Genomic DNA, 15,379 nt, shown 5'->3' on the forward strand with positions numbered 1-15,379 from the left:
AGGTTTAGTGTTTTGAGCTGACCGTGCAGGATCTGATTGTTTTGCTGAGTCAGAAGGTGTGGAATTTCAGGCAAAATCCATGGTGGGCCTTGAGCCAAGTTCCTTAAGATAGGGTACCAGTGCTGGCGTGGAGCAATCAGGATCATCTCTGTTTTTTCTAGTCTAGCTTTTAGGAGTACCTTTGAAAGGAGAGGCAGTGGTGGGAAGGCATAAACTTTTAGGTTTTTCCAGCTGAACAGAAGAGCATCCACTTTCCATGCTTGTTTGTGATAAGTCCTTGTGCAGAAGTTTTGTAGTTGGCAATTCAGTGGGGAGGCAAAAAGATCCATGTCTGGGCATCCCCACTTTTGCGTTACCATGCTGAAGATTTGTGGATTCAATTTCCATTTGTGAGGGTCCATGATATTTCTGCTTAGATAGTCTGTCAGAGTATTTTTCTTTCCTGGCAGGAATTGTGCTTGCAGGTGAACTTGATACGTTAGAGCTGTGTTCTACAAGGTCATGGCTTGCCTGCATAGGGGATAAGAATGAGTGCCCCCTTGCTTGTTTATGTACCACATTACTGTGGTGTTGTCTGTCTTTAGTAGTAATTGTCCTGGATGTAGAAGGTCCTTGAAAGCTGTTAGGGCATTTTGAACAGCCAACATCTCTTTTTGATTGATGTGAAGATGCATCTGGTCTGTGGTCCACTTGCCCTGAATGCATTTTCCTGCCATGTGTGCTCTCCAGGCGTAATCCGAAGCATCTGTCGTTAGAGTTTGCCTGGCTGTGGGTTGGGTAAAAGGCTGAGCCTTGTTTAGGTGATATGCCTGTGCCCACCATCGAAACTCCTGTTGTAGGCAAGGAATCATTGGTATTACTGCTTATAAACTGTGAGAGTGTTGAGTCCAAACACTTTTCAGGTACCATTGTAATTTCCTCATATGCAGTCTGGCATATGGTATTAGTAGTATGCAGGATGCCATGAATCCCAGGGCCTGCAGAAATTTTCTTGCAGGGAGATGGGACTTTGTTGTCAGCAATTGAAAATATTGAGTTAGTTGAACTTGTTTGTCTGGCGTGAGGTAAGCCATCTGGGCCGTTGTATTTAAGCTGGCACCTAGGAATATAATCTGTTGCAAGGGTACTAGTTTTGACTTCTTTTCATTTACTGTGTACCTTAGAGAAATTAGCAACCTTCTTACAAACGCCAGATGCTGTAGAAGAATGTCCTTTGTCTCTGCTTGAATGAGGCAGTCGTCCAGGTATGGATATATTTGAATTCCTTTTTATCTGCAAAATGCAATTACTGGTGCCAGGCACTTTGTGAAGACCCTGGGCACAGTAGATAAGCCAAAGGGCAGTGCAGAGAATTGGTAGTGCATTGTACCAGCTTTGAATCTGAGGTATCTTCTGCAATTTTGTCTGATAGGGACATGCAGGTATGCCTCTTTTAGGTCCAGAGTAACAAGCCAAGCCTTCTTGCCCAGCATGGGTAGAAGCTGCTGTAATGTCAACATTTTGAATTTCGGAATATCCAGGCAAGTATTCAGAATTGAAAGATCTAGTATGGGCCTCCAGGCCTTGTCCTTTCTGGGGACCAGGAAGAGTCTTGAGTAAAATCCTTGTCCTTGTTCCTGTTGTGGTACTTTTTGAACAGCTCTCATGTCCACGAGGGCTGAAATTTGTTTTTGTGCCTCTGCCCATTGATTTTGTGGCAGGTCTGGCATTCCTTTTAACCTTGGTAAAGTATGAAGTAGAATCTGTAACCTTGAGACACAATATTCAGGACCCATTTGTCTTGGGTGATTGTTTGCCAGTTTTGAGAAAAAAGTGCTAGTTTTCCCCCTAAGGGGGCTTCCAGAAGGGACATGCTTGGTGTACTTATGGGACAATCATTGTGACTGTTTCCTGTAAGGTTGAGACTTGTCCTCACCACCTTTTGGGGTTGAGGTGCCCCACTGTCATTGTCTGTTTGAGCCTTGGGGTTGAGATCTGCCTCTTGGGCATCTGTATCTGCCTCTCTGTGGCCTGTCTGACACTGGAAAAGACCAATTCTTTGTTGGCCAATTTCTGCTAAACCGAGGTGGCTGTACCTGTAAGAAATCCTTGACTGTTTGCATAGATTTAGCTTTATCCTCCATTTTCTTTAACACCTCTTCTGCCTTAACACCAAACAAAGTATCATGCTGTAAAGGAGCATCCAATAATTTTGCCTTAACATTATCAGGTAAACTTTGTTCTTTTAACCAAGCATGTCTTCGAATCACAGAACCTGTAACTACGGCTCTACAAGAGGCCTCTAAAGAATAAAAACCACATTGCAGAGTATGTTTTCCCACCTGTTCAACTGCATGCGATAAATCCTGCATTTCTTTACAATCAGGAGCTTCTGAGCTTGCAAGCATTTTCTGTTTTAACCGAGCCATTAAATATTGTTGGTACTTAAGCATGTGAAACTGGCAATTTAAAGCTCTTACTGCTAAAGCTGCAGAAGTGTATACTTTCTTCCCCCATCTATCAAAGCTCTGGAATCTCTGTCAGAGGGTACTGGATTTTTTGCAATGGAAGCCTTAACCCCTTTTGGACCCGGGGAAATAGTTTCTAGATCAGCAGAAGGGTTTTTGTAAAGAAACTTGTGAGAGTCAGGGACTCTATAATACCTATCTGGCTTGGCTGGAGCAGGGGGCAAAGAGTCAGGAGATAAACTGGATTCAGAGAACACATCATCCACAATATCTAGCACAGGCGGAATAGCCAGGGGCCTGTGTTGAGGCAATAAGAGGAAATCCCTGAGCCTTTTCTTGGATTCTGAATAATCCTGGCTTTCCCAATGGAAATGCTCCCTCATGGTATGTAAAGTTTCCCCAAAAGAATAATCCTCAGGAGGAGAGGCTGAAGGGATAGATTCTTCAGCATCAGAGTCCTCATAGGGGGGAGAGAGTATCCCTGGTCTGAAGAGGAATCAGAGGAAATGGAAACCTGATCAGAGGAGTCATAGTCTGTATCCTGCCTAGGCCTTTTCTCTGGAGGGGGATGGAAACCCCTGATTAGAGTAATGAGGTCTTCGGCCATTTTAAGCATCTGTTTCTTAGGCATGGAGGACTGTCCAGGAGAATGCTGTACTTGTTTCTTTGTCTTTAATGGTACCTTTGTCTTGGCTGTTGTTTTAATGGTAAGTTGTGAAGGTCTGAAAACACCCTCAGAAGCCAATGCCTGCTCAGCTGCTCTGGACCCATCTGAGGGATTAGTTTCTGTAGGCCCAATACCTTGAGTTTCCAGAGGCCTAGATGTTTCCACGTGGGAGTCGGCAGCGGCCTGTGGCTCTGAGGTAGTAGGTGTCAGGGGCTGCGAAAGCGCCTCATTGAGATCCGACGGCATCGTATAATTGAACCTTCGGCCAAAGTAGTGCAAAGCAAAATCAAAACGTCTTTTTATAGTGCGTTTGTTAAATCTAGCACAAAACCGACAACTAGTGATGTCGTGATCAGGACCTAGGCATGGAATACAGTAAGAGTGGAAGACCTTATGAGGTATTTGCTTCCCACAAGAAATACAATTAACTTTTTCTGACATCGGTCTGAGGCAAGAAAAAAGTTTCCCCAACGGGGTACTTAGCTTTATTGAAGACTTCGGATCTGAAATTCGACTTCGAAAATCTCAGGAGTCGGCCGACCAGCACTTGCGAACTGCTTCTGCTTCGGGCACCGCGCGGCAAGAAAGACTGAAGAAAATGGCTTTGGATACATCTTGTATACCCCTGGCGCACTGACGTCAGGGAAGAAGCGACATCAACAGACGCCGGACCAAGACTTTGGAACTTGGGCCGACTGCGGGACGGCCTGACGGCAGGATAACCAAGTGTAATGACTGCAGCAGTGTAACACGATGAACATCTACAAAAACAGATGCCACAAGATAATGATCAGTTGGCTAGTTACAGAATATAACTAAAGGAAAATGAGAACATAAAAGATAATCATCTTTTTGACAGGAAATGGGAAAAGTTAAGGAAAAGGAGAGAAGTGAAACATGAACAGTAAGAGAAAGTTATTGACTAAACTAGTCAACAAGTACAATTATGAAGAAAAAACTATTAGCCTTCCTAAGACAATAAATACATTTGATCCAAACTTGAGGTGACACAGAGATGTCACTGTTGTGATAATGATGTCAAAAAATCTGGAGAGTCAGCAAACAGCAGTGCATAGGGGACAAGGGGAGGGGCTTGAGCTGGCTAGAGATTTGATGTTACCAAGTGATGGAATCCTTCTGTGATCAGTCTAGTGGTTTCTAGTCTCCAGAGAATACCAACATAATACATTTGTTCATTTGAAGTTTATGACAGAAAAGGCATAACTTATTACTAAGCGGTGCAAGGTGCTAACTCTTGACAACTTACCATCTATTCATTGCATTCCATACACACATCATGTCAGCAACTGCAGGCCATATCCTTCTACTACAAAGTGTAATACTATACACATATTTTAGTGTAATGAGAAAAGAAGAGACCGTCTCTGTTTGTACTTACTTATTAAACAATGCAGACTATGGGAGTATCCAGAACCGTCAGGAATTGTAAAACTTCCATCACAAATCGCAACCTGACTCTCCCCAAACGGAAGAGTGAAGAAGCAAAGCTTGTAGAGTAAACAGCCAAGAGCCTATTGGAGAAAACAAATGATGTAACCTTTATTGTTGAACCCACAATGAAAAAAAAGGATTAAAATTAACTTGCTAATGTACATGTGGTAAAAGTGCTCTGATCTGCCTCATGTATTACAGTAACTATCAACTGATGCCCTGAAAGTATAGCTGTTTGAGGTAGTCTCCAAAACAGCAGCTCTGCAAGGCACAAATAATCTGTGAATTAAGTCATATTATACCATGATCCCCCCAAAATGTGCACGCTGATTGGCCAGCGTGCCCGTTGTAAATCGAGTTATACTAATGGAAAAAGGTCCGGTCGCCCGGACTTTTTTCCATTAGTATAACTCTTTTTTTTAAAACACTGTCTCGCTATGTTAAATGGGTTTAACATAGCGAGACAGCTTTAAAATAAGCAACGGAGATCTCCGTTGCTTATTTTAAAGCTGTCTCGCTGTTAAACCCATTTAACATAGCGAACAGTGTTTAAAAAGCAACGGAGAAAGCAAGATCTCCGTTGCTTTTTTAGTGTTTAGCTATGTTAAATGAGTTTAACATAGCGAGACAGTTAAAATAAGCAACGGAGATGTCTGTTGCTTATTTTAAAACTGTCTCGCTATGTTAAACTCATTTAACATAGCGAACACTAAAAAGCAACGGAGATCTTGCTTTCTCCGTTGCTTTACAACTCTGATGTACTGCGCAGGCGCGCAGTACATCAGAACTGTCGCGGATGCCAGACATCTGCGGAAGGGCAGTAAACAGGCATTATACTATGCCATTATTTAAGAAAAGTAACAGTTTCTTTTCTTAAATAATGTCATATAATAGCAATAACCACGCCTGGGTGTGGGTAATGCTAAATTTACCCACGGTTGGCTTTGTTTGGTCCCTCGGGCTTCGCCCTCGGGACCAAACCACGCCAATCGTGGGTAAATTTAGCATTACCCACACCCAGGCGTGGGTTATTGCTATAAGGTATCATTGCCTGCTGGAAAGTTTACATTAGCAGATCATCCAAAATTTTCTGCCACCTACTTTTGCTGGTCTTGAGCAGAAAGCTCATACTCACTGCTCTTGCTTAGCATATGCATCTTAAAGGGTGGAACTGTGATCATCTCTTTACAGCAAGATACCTCCAAATCTAAAATAAACATTACACACAAATGTGCACACACAGGATATACATACAGTTGATATAAAGTGTACACACCCCTGTTAAAATGCCAAGTTTTTGTGATATAAAAAATGAGACCACAAATCATTTCAAAACTTTTCCCACCTTTAATGTGACATATAACTTGTGCAATTCAATTGAAAAACAAAAATCTGTTAGGTGAAAAAACTATAAATAAAAATAAATAAAAAACGTACAACACACTGGTTGCATAAGTGTGCACAACCTTAAACTAATACTTTGTTGTGTGTGCACACCCTTAAACTAACACTTTGTTGAAGCACCTTTTAATTTAATCACAGCATTCAGTCTTCTTGGGTAGGAGTCTATCAGCATGCCACATCTTGACTTGGCAATATTTGCCCACTCTTCCTTGTAAAAGTGCTCCAAATCTGTCAAATTCCAAGGGTTTCTCTTGTGTACAGCCCTCTTCAGGTCACCCCACAGATTTTCTGTTGGATTTAGGTCTGAGCTCTGGCTGGGCCATTCCAAAACTTGAATTTTCTTCTGGTGAAGCCATTCTTTTGTTGATTTGGATGCATGCTTGGGGTCATTGTCCTGTTGAAAGGTAAAATTTCTCTTCATCTTCAGCTTTCTAACAGACATCTTTTGGGCCAAATGTGACTGGTATCTGGAACTGTTCATAATTCACTCCACCTTGACTAAAGCCTCAGTTTCAGCTGAAGAAAAGCAACCCCAAGCATGATAGTGTCTTTACCATGGGGATGGTGTTTTTTGGTAATACAAAGTGTTGTTTTTGCGCCAAACATACCTTTTGGAATTGTGCCAAAAAGTTCAACCTTGGTCTCAATCAGACCATAACACATTTTCCCACATGCTTTTGGGAGACGATGTATTGTTTTGCAAATTTTAGCCTGGCATGAATGTTTTTCTGTGTAAGAAAAGGCTTTTGTCTTGTAATCCTACCCCATAGTCCAGACATATGGAGAATATGGGAGATTGTGGTCACATGTAGTGCACAACCAGTACTTGCCAGAAATTCCTGAAGCTCCTTCAGTGTTGCTGTAGGTCTCTTGGCAGCCTCCCTGACCAGTTTTCGTCTAGTCTTTTCATCAATTTTGGAGGGACATCCAGTTCTTTGCAATGTAACTGTTGTCCCACATTTTCTCCACTTTTTGATGATTGTCTTCACTGTGTTCCATGGTATATAACCAATGCTGTGGAAATTTTTCTGTGCCCTTCTCCTGACTGATACCTTTCAACAATAAGATCCCTTTGATGCTTTGGTAGCTCTCTGCAAACCATGGCTTTTGCTGTAGCAAGCAACTGAGTAAAATGTCAGGAAAACCCTACTAGGATAGCTGAACTTTATTTGGGGTTAATCAGAATCTCTTTAATTGATGGCAGGTGTGTACCCAAGAAGACTGAATGCTGTAATTAAATCAAAAGGTGCTTCAACAAAGCATTAGTTTAATGGTGTGCACACACAACAAAGTATTAGTTTAAGGGTGTGCACACTTATGCAACCAGCGTATTGTACGTTTTTTATATTTTTTCCCCTAACAGAGTTTTGTTTTTCAATTGAATTGTGCAGGTTATAGGTCACATTAAAGGTGGGGAAAGTTTTGAATGATTTATTGTTGTCTCATTTTTTTATATCACAAAAACCTGGCATTTTAACAGGGGTGTGTACACTTTATATATCCACTGCACCCCGAAGAAACAGCATATGCACATCCTTTTTATCATTTGTTATACATGCTGCCATCAAGCACTCATCTTGCAAGAGAAAACAAACCAAATTATACAGAAAATTCCAGCAGAAACACAGGCTAGACAGACTTGTGCTGTAGCCACAGCATCTTAAGGTTTCCAAAGAATTACTTGGTATGAGAATGGAGGTAAGAAATGGAGTTTTTATTGCAGAAACAACTTCCCAGTAGTAGATATTATGGTACACACCTCACATTAATGTACTATCTTTGGGTGACTCATCTGTGCTTTGTGCCCTACCATACTGTCAGCATCCCGACCAGTAAAACCTGCAAAGTAGAAACCAAGGAACAGAAAGCCCAGAATTAATGGTGTTACTTTACAGCATGGGTCTCAAACTCCTATCTTGTCCTCTCCTCAAATGTGATGCACAAATACTCAATGTAGTCTAAAATATTTCTTTCTGGGGTGAATTACATTAAACTATTGATTACAATAAAAACCACATTGACAAATGCTTGTTTTTGTGGCACAGAGCCCTGCTTGCAGCATGGAGATGGATTAGCGCACTATTAGATTTGTTGTAGAATATTTTTACTACAATTCCGTTTTTTAGAAATATGTGTAGCCAGTTGTTCCGACGGCATAATGTAAGCAAACTTTTCGCCAAAAAAGTCTTCAGCGAACTCCGCCCGGCGCCTGAGAGTGCGCTTGTTGAAGCGAGTACAGGCGGCACAGGCCGAGACGTCGTGGTCTGGGCCAAGGCAAGGGAGGCAGTAAGAATGGAAATCCTTATGAGGTATTTGTTTACCACAAGACAAACAATTATTTACTTTTTCAGTTAATTCTGACATCGGCTGAGGCAAGAAAAGGTCCCCAATGGGGTACTTAGCTCTTTTGATGTCTTCGGTTTCGAAGAATACAGGAGCTGACCGACCGGCACTTGCAAACTACTTCTGCTTTGGGCACCGCGCGGCAAGAAAGACTGGAGAAGATGGCGTCGGCTGATGCTTATATACTCCAGCCGCTCTGACGTCGGAGAGAAATGCGACATCAGCCGACGTCGGACCCAGACTTTGGAATCCGGCCGACCGAGGGCTGCCTGAGGCAGGACAACCCATATGTTAGGACTGCAGTTGCATTCTTGAAGGACATCAAATGGGCAAAATGTGGAACAAACACTAACGGCTTACTAACAACTTCATCTAGGAAGGTCATAGGATAATTAAAATATGCTGGTTTTACTTATAAAGAAGATCCTTTAATGAATTAATATGATTAATTTCTATTTACCATGAATTTCACTTAAAAAAAATTCCTAACACTGAATGTGTGACAGACTCTTTCAATGTGGAACTTTGAGGAATTTTGAGGAACATGAACTTTTTAAGACCCCAAATGAGGTGCTTTCCTTGCAATGAGGTTCACTTGAGGGGTATGTTTTAATCTAAAACATCAGCTTGGATAAATAAACATTATACAGGCTGAGGGGCCATCCCTTCAAGTCACTCCACCTGAGACAAACTACAATGGGATATGAGACAGACAGTAGTTATGTTGAAGTGAATGGATGTGTATCAAAGATTTAATGATATGCCAAGTACTTAACTTTAATATTTTACATAATCAGTCCATCTACTTCCAACAACTGGTGTGATTCCCCAATATTCTCCTCTTGGGTGGCATCAAGACACAGCATCACTGGGAATCATAGACCCCAAGGTCAAATGAGATCATTAGATCACATCCAGCTTGTAGTGACACACAAATATATACAGAAAAAAAACAAGGAGCTGCAGCAGTATAGATATCATCAACAGAGGAATCCTTGAAAAAGGCCACGGAAAACAGCCATGGCCCTTACAGAACTGGTTTGGATACCAACATGGTGTTATACTTGCCACAGCAGAAAACAGTGTATTGTGAAAGCCACTAAGACAGGGTAAGCTTGAACAACTTCTATACTAACTTATTTAGCACAGAGCATGAAGAATTAGTTATCCTTTCTGTGATCTTTAATTCTGTTTCAATAGAAATGCAGCTGTCAATGAACACAGTGCAACAAAAGTATTCATCTTGGTTTAATACTAAGGGAAAACATCTGGCAGAGGGTCTGTATTATAACAGCGAATGCTTAAAATTAAAGAAAAAAAAAAGCACAAAATAAACTGGGGGGCTTCGCCTCCCACACCCCCCCTTAAATATGCCAACTCCGAGATCGCACCACAATGGAGGAAAAGGCAAAGTCCCGAAAATGGGTTCCTGGGCAAAACAATTGCTGTTCCGGGTCTTCGGGATTTTGCCGTTTCGACATTTAGCTGTTGATTAAACAGCATTCGCTTACTTAATAGGGAACCCTGGCAGATACAGGGATTGGTTCAGATTAATTAATGCAGCTACCTTTGGCATAAAATATGGACCTCTTCTAAAAGAAACTCAGCCTTTGTGGAAAATTATATTAAGAGATTTGGCAAAGAGTGCCTGACGTTACAAAACTCTCCAAGCTGACAATTTGTTTCCCAATAAAGAAATTTAGGTCATCGTTTATTCTCTGTTTAAATGTAACCAAAGTAATGTTTTACAGCATATAATTACAATCCCAAAGTGGACATGTTCAAAAAGAGAGCATGTTAACAAAAAAAAGCTGCTTTAAGGAACCTTGCACACTTTTCAAGATGCTAGAGAAAATAAATGTAGTCCCCCATAGGAAGCTGTGAACTGCAGCCTTTATAAAAAAAAAAATCTCAATCTCTGATCATAAATATTAACTAAGAATTAAGGAACTGACAACTGGTGCCAAAAAAAAATCTCACATAACCCACAAAGACAATTTTGTCCACTTAATTCTTTATATTTTTCTAGTAAACTCCTGGACAGCTGTAAGTATCAAAACCACTATCAGAAAGTACAAAGATCTCTGATCAGTAGTGGAAATGGAGAAACCATGCAACAAACAAGCTTAAGGGACTAAAGGTCTGGGTTAGGCTTGCCGGACGGATGAGACAGAAGTCCTCTGTGTTGTGTTCGCAGATGCTTCTTCAGCATATATGACCATAGCATAGGGAATCCAACTTGTTGAAGTTAGAATGGAGCTGTTAGAATTACCCTGGACTTGTCTGAGTTAGCTTTCTTCAGAAATTTCAAGAGAAGGGAAAGTTAGGGAAAAGTGTAAAGTAGCCCAGGAGGCCAATGTTAAACTACTGCATTCCAAAAAGTCTGCTACAAGTCACAGAATATCTTATGTCAGTGACAAAGGCATCACAGGCTAAACAAGGGATCACTCATCAGACATTAGCAGGCAGTGCCCGAGTTTGTCCCCCAGACAGATGCTTGACTGAAATAATTCATTGCATCTAGAAAGAGATGCATCAACATGGCCCATTCCTACAGACAAATGACCTTCCAACAGGAGGAAGAGGGACAAGTTCCACCTTGGTATCCAATATACTAAATCACAGCATTACTGTCCATGTGGATGGCAACTTTGCCTTGGGGGTGGAGATTTCTGAATGGCCTTCAACGTCAGCATTACTGTCCTCATCTCTATGTTGCTTGGACTGTCAAGTACAAGGCAGTGCCTTCTTCCCCCCTCAAATTCAAACACAACTATAGGGACGGTCACACTGGGAGATGGAAATGTGAAGGGACTGCCCTGAGAAAGAGTGTTTGGGTTAAGTCCAGGAGTTGGTGGTACAGCAGTGAAGCCTGTATTGGCATGGAAATGGGAGTCCATGCAGTGGTTTTACAGAACTCTTATAACTGACTGTATAACCCTCATGTGGAGCTTCAAAAATGATGCCAGAAAGGCTGCTGCTGCCATCAGACCATATCTCTTGAGTACTGATTTTGCCTTTTTTAGGCAATGTCAAAACATCAATTTCCAACGCAACAAAAACCAAACAAGGCAATCTCAAGTTCTGCTATTTAATGTTAGAAGTCTAAACAAGAAGCTGCACTCCCTGGCAGCATTCCTCACCTTGGAAGATGCCGACGTCTGTGCAGTCACTCAAACATGGCTCAAGGCCACTGACAGCACCCCAGCCGTGGAAGACTACAATGCCTTCCACATGTTCAGACCTCAAAATGAGAGTGAAAGAACCAAGGTGGTTCCATAGCTTTCATTAAAGCCAAGTACACTTCAAGACTGGTCAAACAAGTAAGACACTCTCAAACTACTCCATGTCCGATTAACTCTAGCCAAAATACACTACTACATCATTGCTAGCTATAGATCCCCCCACCATGAACCAAGAAAAGCACACTGTTTACCTGGACTTACTGAAATCACTCTCCATACTGCCCAACACCTTAGTCACTGGGGAGTTCAACTATCCTTCTATTAAACGTGTGGCATACAACCACAAACTCTCGCCCAAAGGTTCCTAGACTTTATTAATTCAAATGCTATGGAACAGCTAGTCTGCAACCCCCCACCCCCCATGGGGCTCAAATGCCCTGGACATAATACTCAGCAACATGGGGACTCACTGCACTCCCTCCTATGTGATGCCTTCCCTGGTAAGGTCAGACCATAAAACTATCAAGTTTGAAGTAACTATTGGACCTGACACCTCACAGGAGCATAAAAACTGAAGAACTTTTCCAAAGCTAACTTCAGAATATTAAGCAATGGTATAAAAAGTTTTATAGCACCGCTCTCACAGACAATGACTCATATGCAGAGGGGTACTCAGATGCCCTGTACAAACACTTAAGCAGTTGTATAGACTTGGTTCCACCTAACGGGATCAAAACCAGATCTTCACAAAAGAAAACAAGCCAATAATAAGAGGTAACTGACTCAGCAGGGGATGAATTCTCTCCTCAACTGGAAAAAGCAAATCAGAAATCTCAAGAAATCCTTTAAATCCAAGTATGAAGCTAAAACAGTGTCCCTAGCCAAGGATAATCATAAAGCATTTTTTCATTCTTTAATTATATCCAGAACCTAAAAGTGAATGCCCAGTTTTGTGCAGAACTGGTAACAGATGGTACCACTCATACTACACTGGAGGAAATTGCCAACCTGCTAGCAGGCAGATTTGATGCAACCCCCCCCCCCCCACACACACACACACACACTGGCCATACCCCAAAGCACACCCAACACCAGTCTCCTGCCTAGCATCTCTAGTAATCAGGTCTTATCTGCACTCACAAAGGCCAAAAACATGGCCTCAATGGGACCAGATAACATCCCAGTGCTTATTAAGCAAATCGAAAACAGGACCTAGGAAACCCACTTAAGCGCACTCTTTAAACCATAGCCTGAGAAATAGCTTTGTTCCAGCTGAGTGGAGAAAAGCAACAGTAATTCCCCAGCACAAAGGGGGAGGCATCAACAGACCCATAAGTCTAACCAGTATCACCTGCAAGGCCACAGAAATATTATAGGAGACCTTATCAACAAGAACAGAGGTGACCTTCAAACTCTAGACCCAACCCAGTCTGGCTTCATTAAGGTCAAATCATGCTTATTAAACTTGGTACACTTCTTTGAGAAAGTCACTAAAGCCCTGGATGAAAGTAAGACAGTGCATACCATCTATCATTAACTGGCCAAGGCCTAAGGATGTTAAAGCCTTACTGTACTTGACCATTATCAAAACAATAATAGTGTACAATACTCCCCTATTGCATGTACCTCAACAGACACTTGCAGCAGATGAAGAGAGCAAAGAGGTTTCTCACCAAGAAAATACAGGAACTCCAAACCATGATGTATGTGGTGGACTAAAAGTCCTCTCGTACTCTGTATCGTAGAGGCAGCTGAGAGAAGATTTGTGCCTGGTCTACAGGGCAGGCTCTGACCTGCCCTGATGGATATGCTTCACATACACAAATTTAATGGCACAAGAGTCACTTGTTCTAGGAATCTTAACCTAACCTGTGACAATAACAGAACATGCTGGAGAGATAAATATGTCTCCCAGAGACTGCCGCTCCTCTGGAAAACATCCAATTCACATATAGCAGTGATCCTCACTGACACTATTCAAGTGCAACCTGGGCAAATGGATGGGAGACTGCAAATTCTCACTGGGGATGGCACCCATGTCCCTCATGGACAGAGGGAGTCGGTATTGACCACAGACTAGCTCTGCAAAATAAATTCACTTAAGGAGAGAGAGGACAACCTGGGATTAACATGGCTAGTCTTGTAAGGGCTCTAGGGCCACTAGCCTAGTAATCTCCTATGAATGTTACAAAGAAGCAAACCTTAGATTGAAGGGACAACACGCTGCCTTAGAGGAGACTGACAATACAAGTCAGTATGTCCAAGAAGGCATCCAATGAAAATCACTGCTTGCAATGACTTCATCCAGCACTTTGCAGTGTTCAATGAACTTTCCAAGGAGCAGAACAGTTAAAAGCAAACAGTCCCTTGTTTAAATAAGTGAATTCTTTACAGGAGCACCTACAAGCTGGTCATCCAGGGATGGGGATGCCTAACTTCCAGTATTTGGAAAGGCAGTGTGACAGCCATCATATATTTGGTGAAACACCCTGGTGGCTGTGAGATCATCACTTGGAAAAGCTTTGAATTGGTAATGACTAGCTCCCTTCTTTCCTTGTAGTGCAGAAACCTCCTGGAAGCCCTGGCTATTCTGATGTGTTGATAAGCATCCTTGAAGTCTGAACAGCACATCCAGTCTCCCTTCTATAGAACTGAAGGACTCAGTGCTCCACTGACATCCAGAATAGTTTTTATCACACATTGTTTAGGCCATTGAAGCTTAGAACTGGCAAGAGGCTCTGTGTAATTTTCAAAATCAAAAATAATCCCAAACAAACTTCAAAACCTCTGGACTGGTGGGAATTCACAGATGTCTCTTTTCTTCAACAAGGTTGTGATCTCAGCCTGTCAATGCATTCTGACACAATATGACTGAGTAGAGGAAAACAGGAAGGCTTTGGGGGGGGGGGGATATGAAATAAATGGTGTGGCCTCAGGTTATGACATCATTTCTCTAATCCATCTGTCCTGCATGATGGCCTGCCACATAGGAGAATTGAGGGAGATGAGACTCTCAAATGCCGTCTGATTGGCTAGTCAGGCAAGTCTTCAGGGATTCTACAGCTGACTTCCAAAGAGTGCTGGGAAATCCCTTGTTCTCAGGACTACCACTGGCACTAAGTAGAGTCCACTCAATAAACTACAGTGTCTCTGCATTGGTTTCTGTCAGAGTGTTGCTCAAATGGGAGTTGTTGGCCTTTCCTTAACCAGAGAAGATTCATTCCCTGCCCCTTATCCACACGGACTGCCGGGGGGGGGGAGGGGGGGGGGCAGCGGCAGGGTCCCTCAAATAATCACTCTGACTTATTTGACTGTCCTTAGTTTTTTTGAGTGGGGAAGGAGCTCCTGTTTTCTTTTTGGAACCTCCCTGCCTCTGTTTTCTAAACAACTTCTTACCAGCATTCTGCAGAGATTTTTTTTGTCAAAGTTATACAAAGGAGCAGAGAATCCCTTGGAGAACTCAGAGAAGGAGAGTTGAAAGATCTGAGAGATTCCCCCTGTCAGCTTACCTCTTTCATCACACTTTTTGATAACCTCTGCAGCACAGCATCCAAAAATTAAATCTTTATTCAAAAGAGAATTAAAAAAAATAATTTTTGACATCTTCTGGGAGGTTCTGAGAATGTGTCAGACAAAGCTCCTTAAAACAGCAGCAGCCCAAGAAGTATTGTCTACAGAGTCACAAACACAATTTAAACAATGCACAGTACCTTCAGAAAAATAAAAAAAAAAACTAAACTCCACACTGAAGATTTTTCCTCACAACAGGGAATTAATGTCCAAGCATTCCTCATACTTTCAGAATCAGTCAAGATAAACTTCAACATACGAGCCTCATAGTTTACAATTCTAAAAATCAAAGTTGCAGAAGCATACACTTT

At 42.0% G+C, this 15,379-nt stretch overlaps 1 protein-coding gene across 1 annotated transcript in view; it reads right to left on the reverse strand.

Moving 5' to 3' along the window:
* The window catches only part of BMP2K (BMP2 inducible kinase), a gene marked incomplete in the record, with an annotated part of 1,991,334 nt that overhangs the window by 1,328,736 nt on the left and 647,219 nt on the right, over positions 1-15,379 (reverse strand). The window contains 1 exon segment of the mRNA XM_044061221.1: positions 4,514-4,646. Coding sequence (XP_043917156.1) covers positions 4,514-4,646 — 133 coding nt within the window.

Source organism: Protopterus annectens, chromosome 2.part0 (assembly GCF_019279795.1).
Source record: "Protopterus annectens isolate FY-2018-M chromosome 2.part0, PAN1.0, whole genome shotgun sequence".
In the NCBI taxonomy this organism is placed as follows: domain Eukaryota; kingdom Metazoa; phylum Chordata; order Ceratodontiformes; family Protopteridae; genus Protopterus; species Protopterus annectens.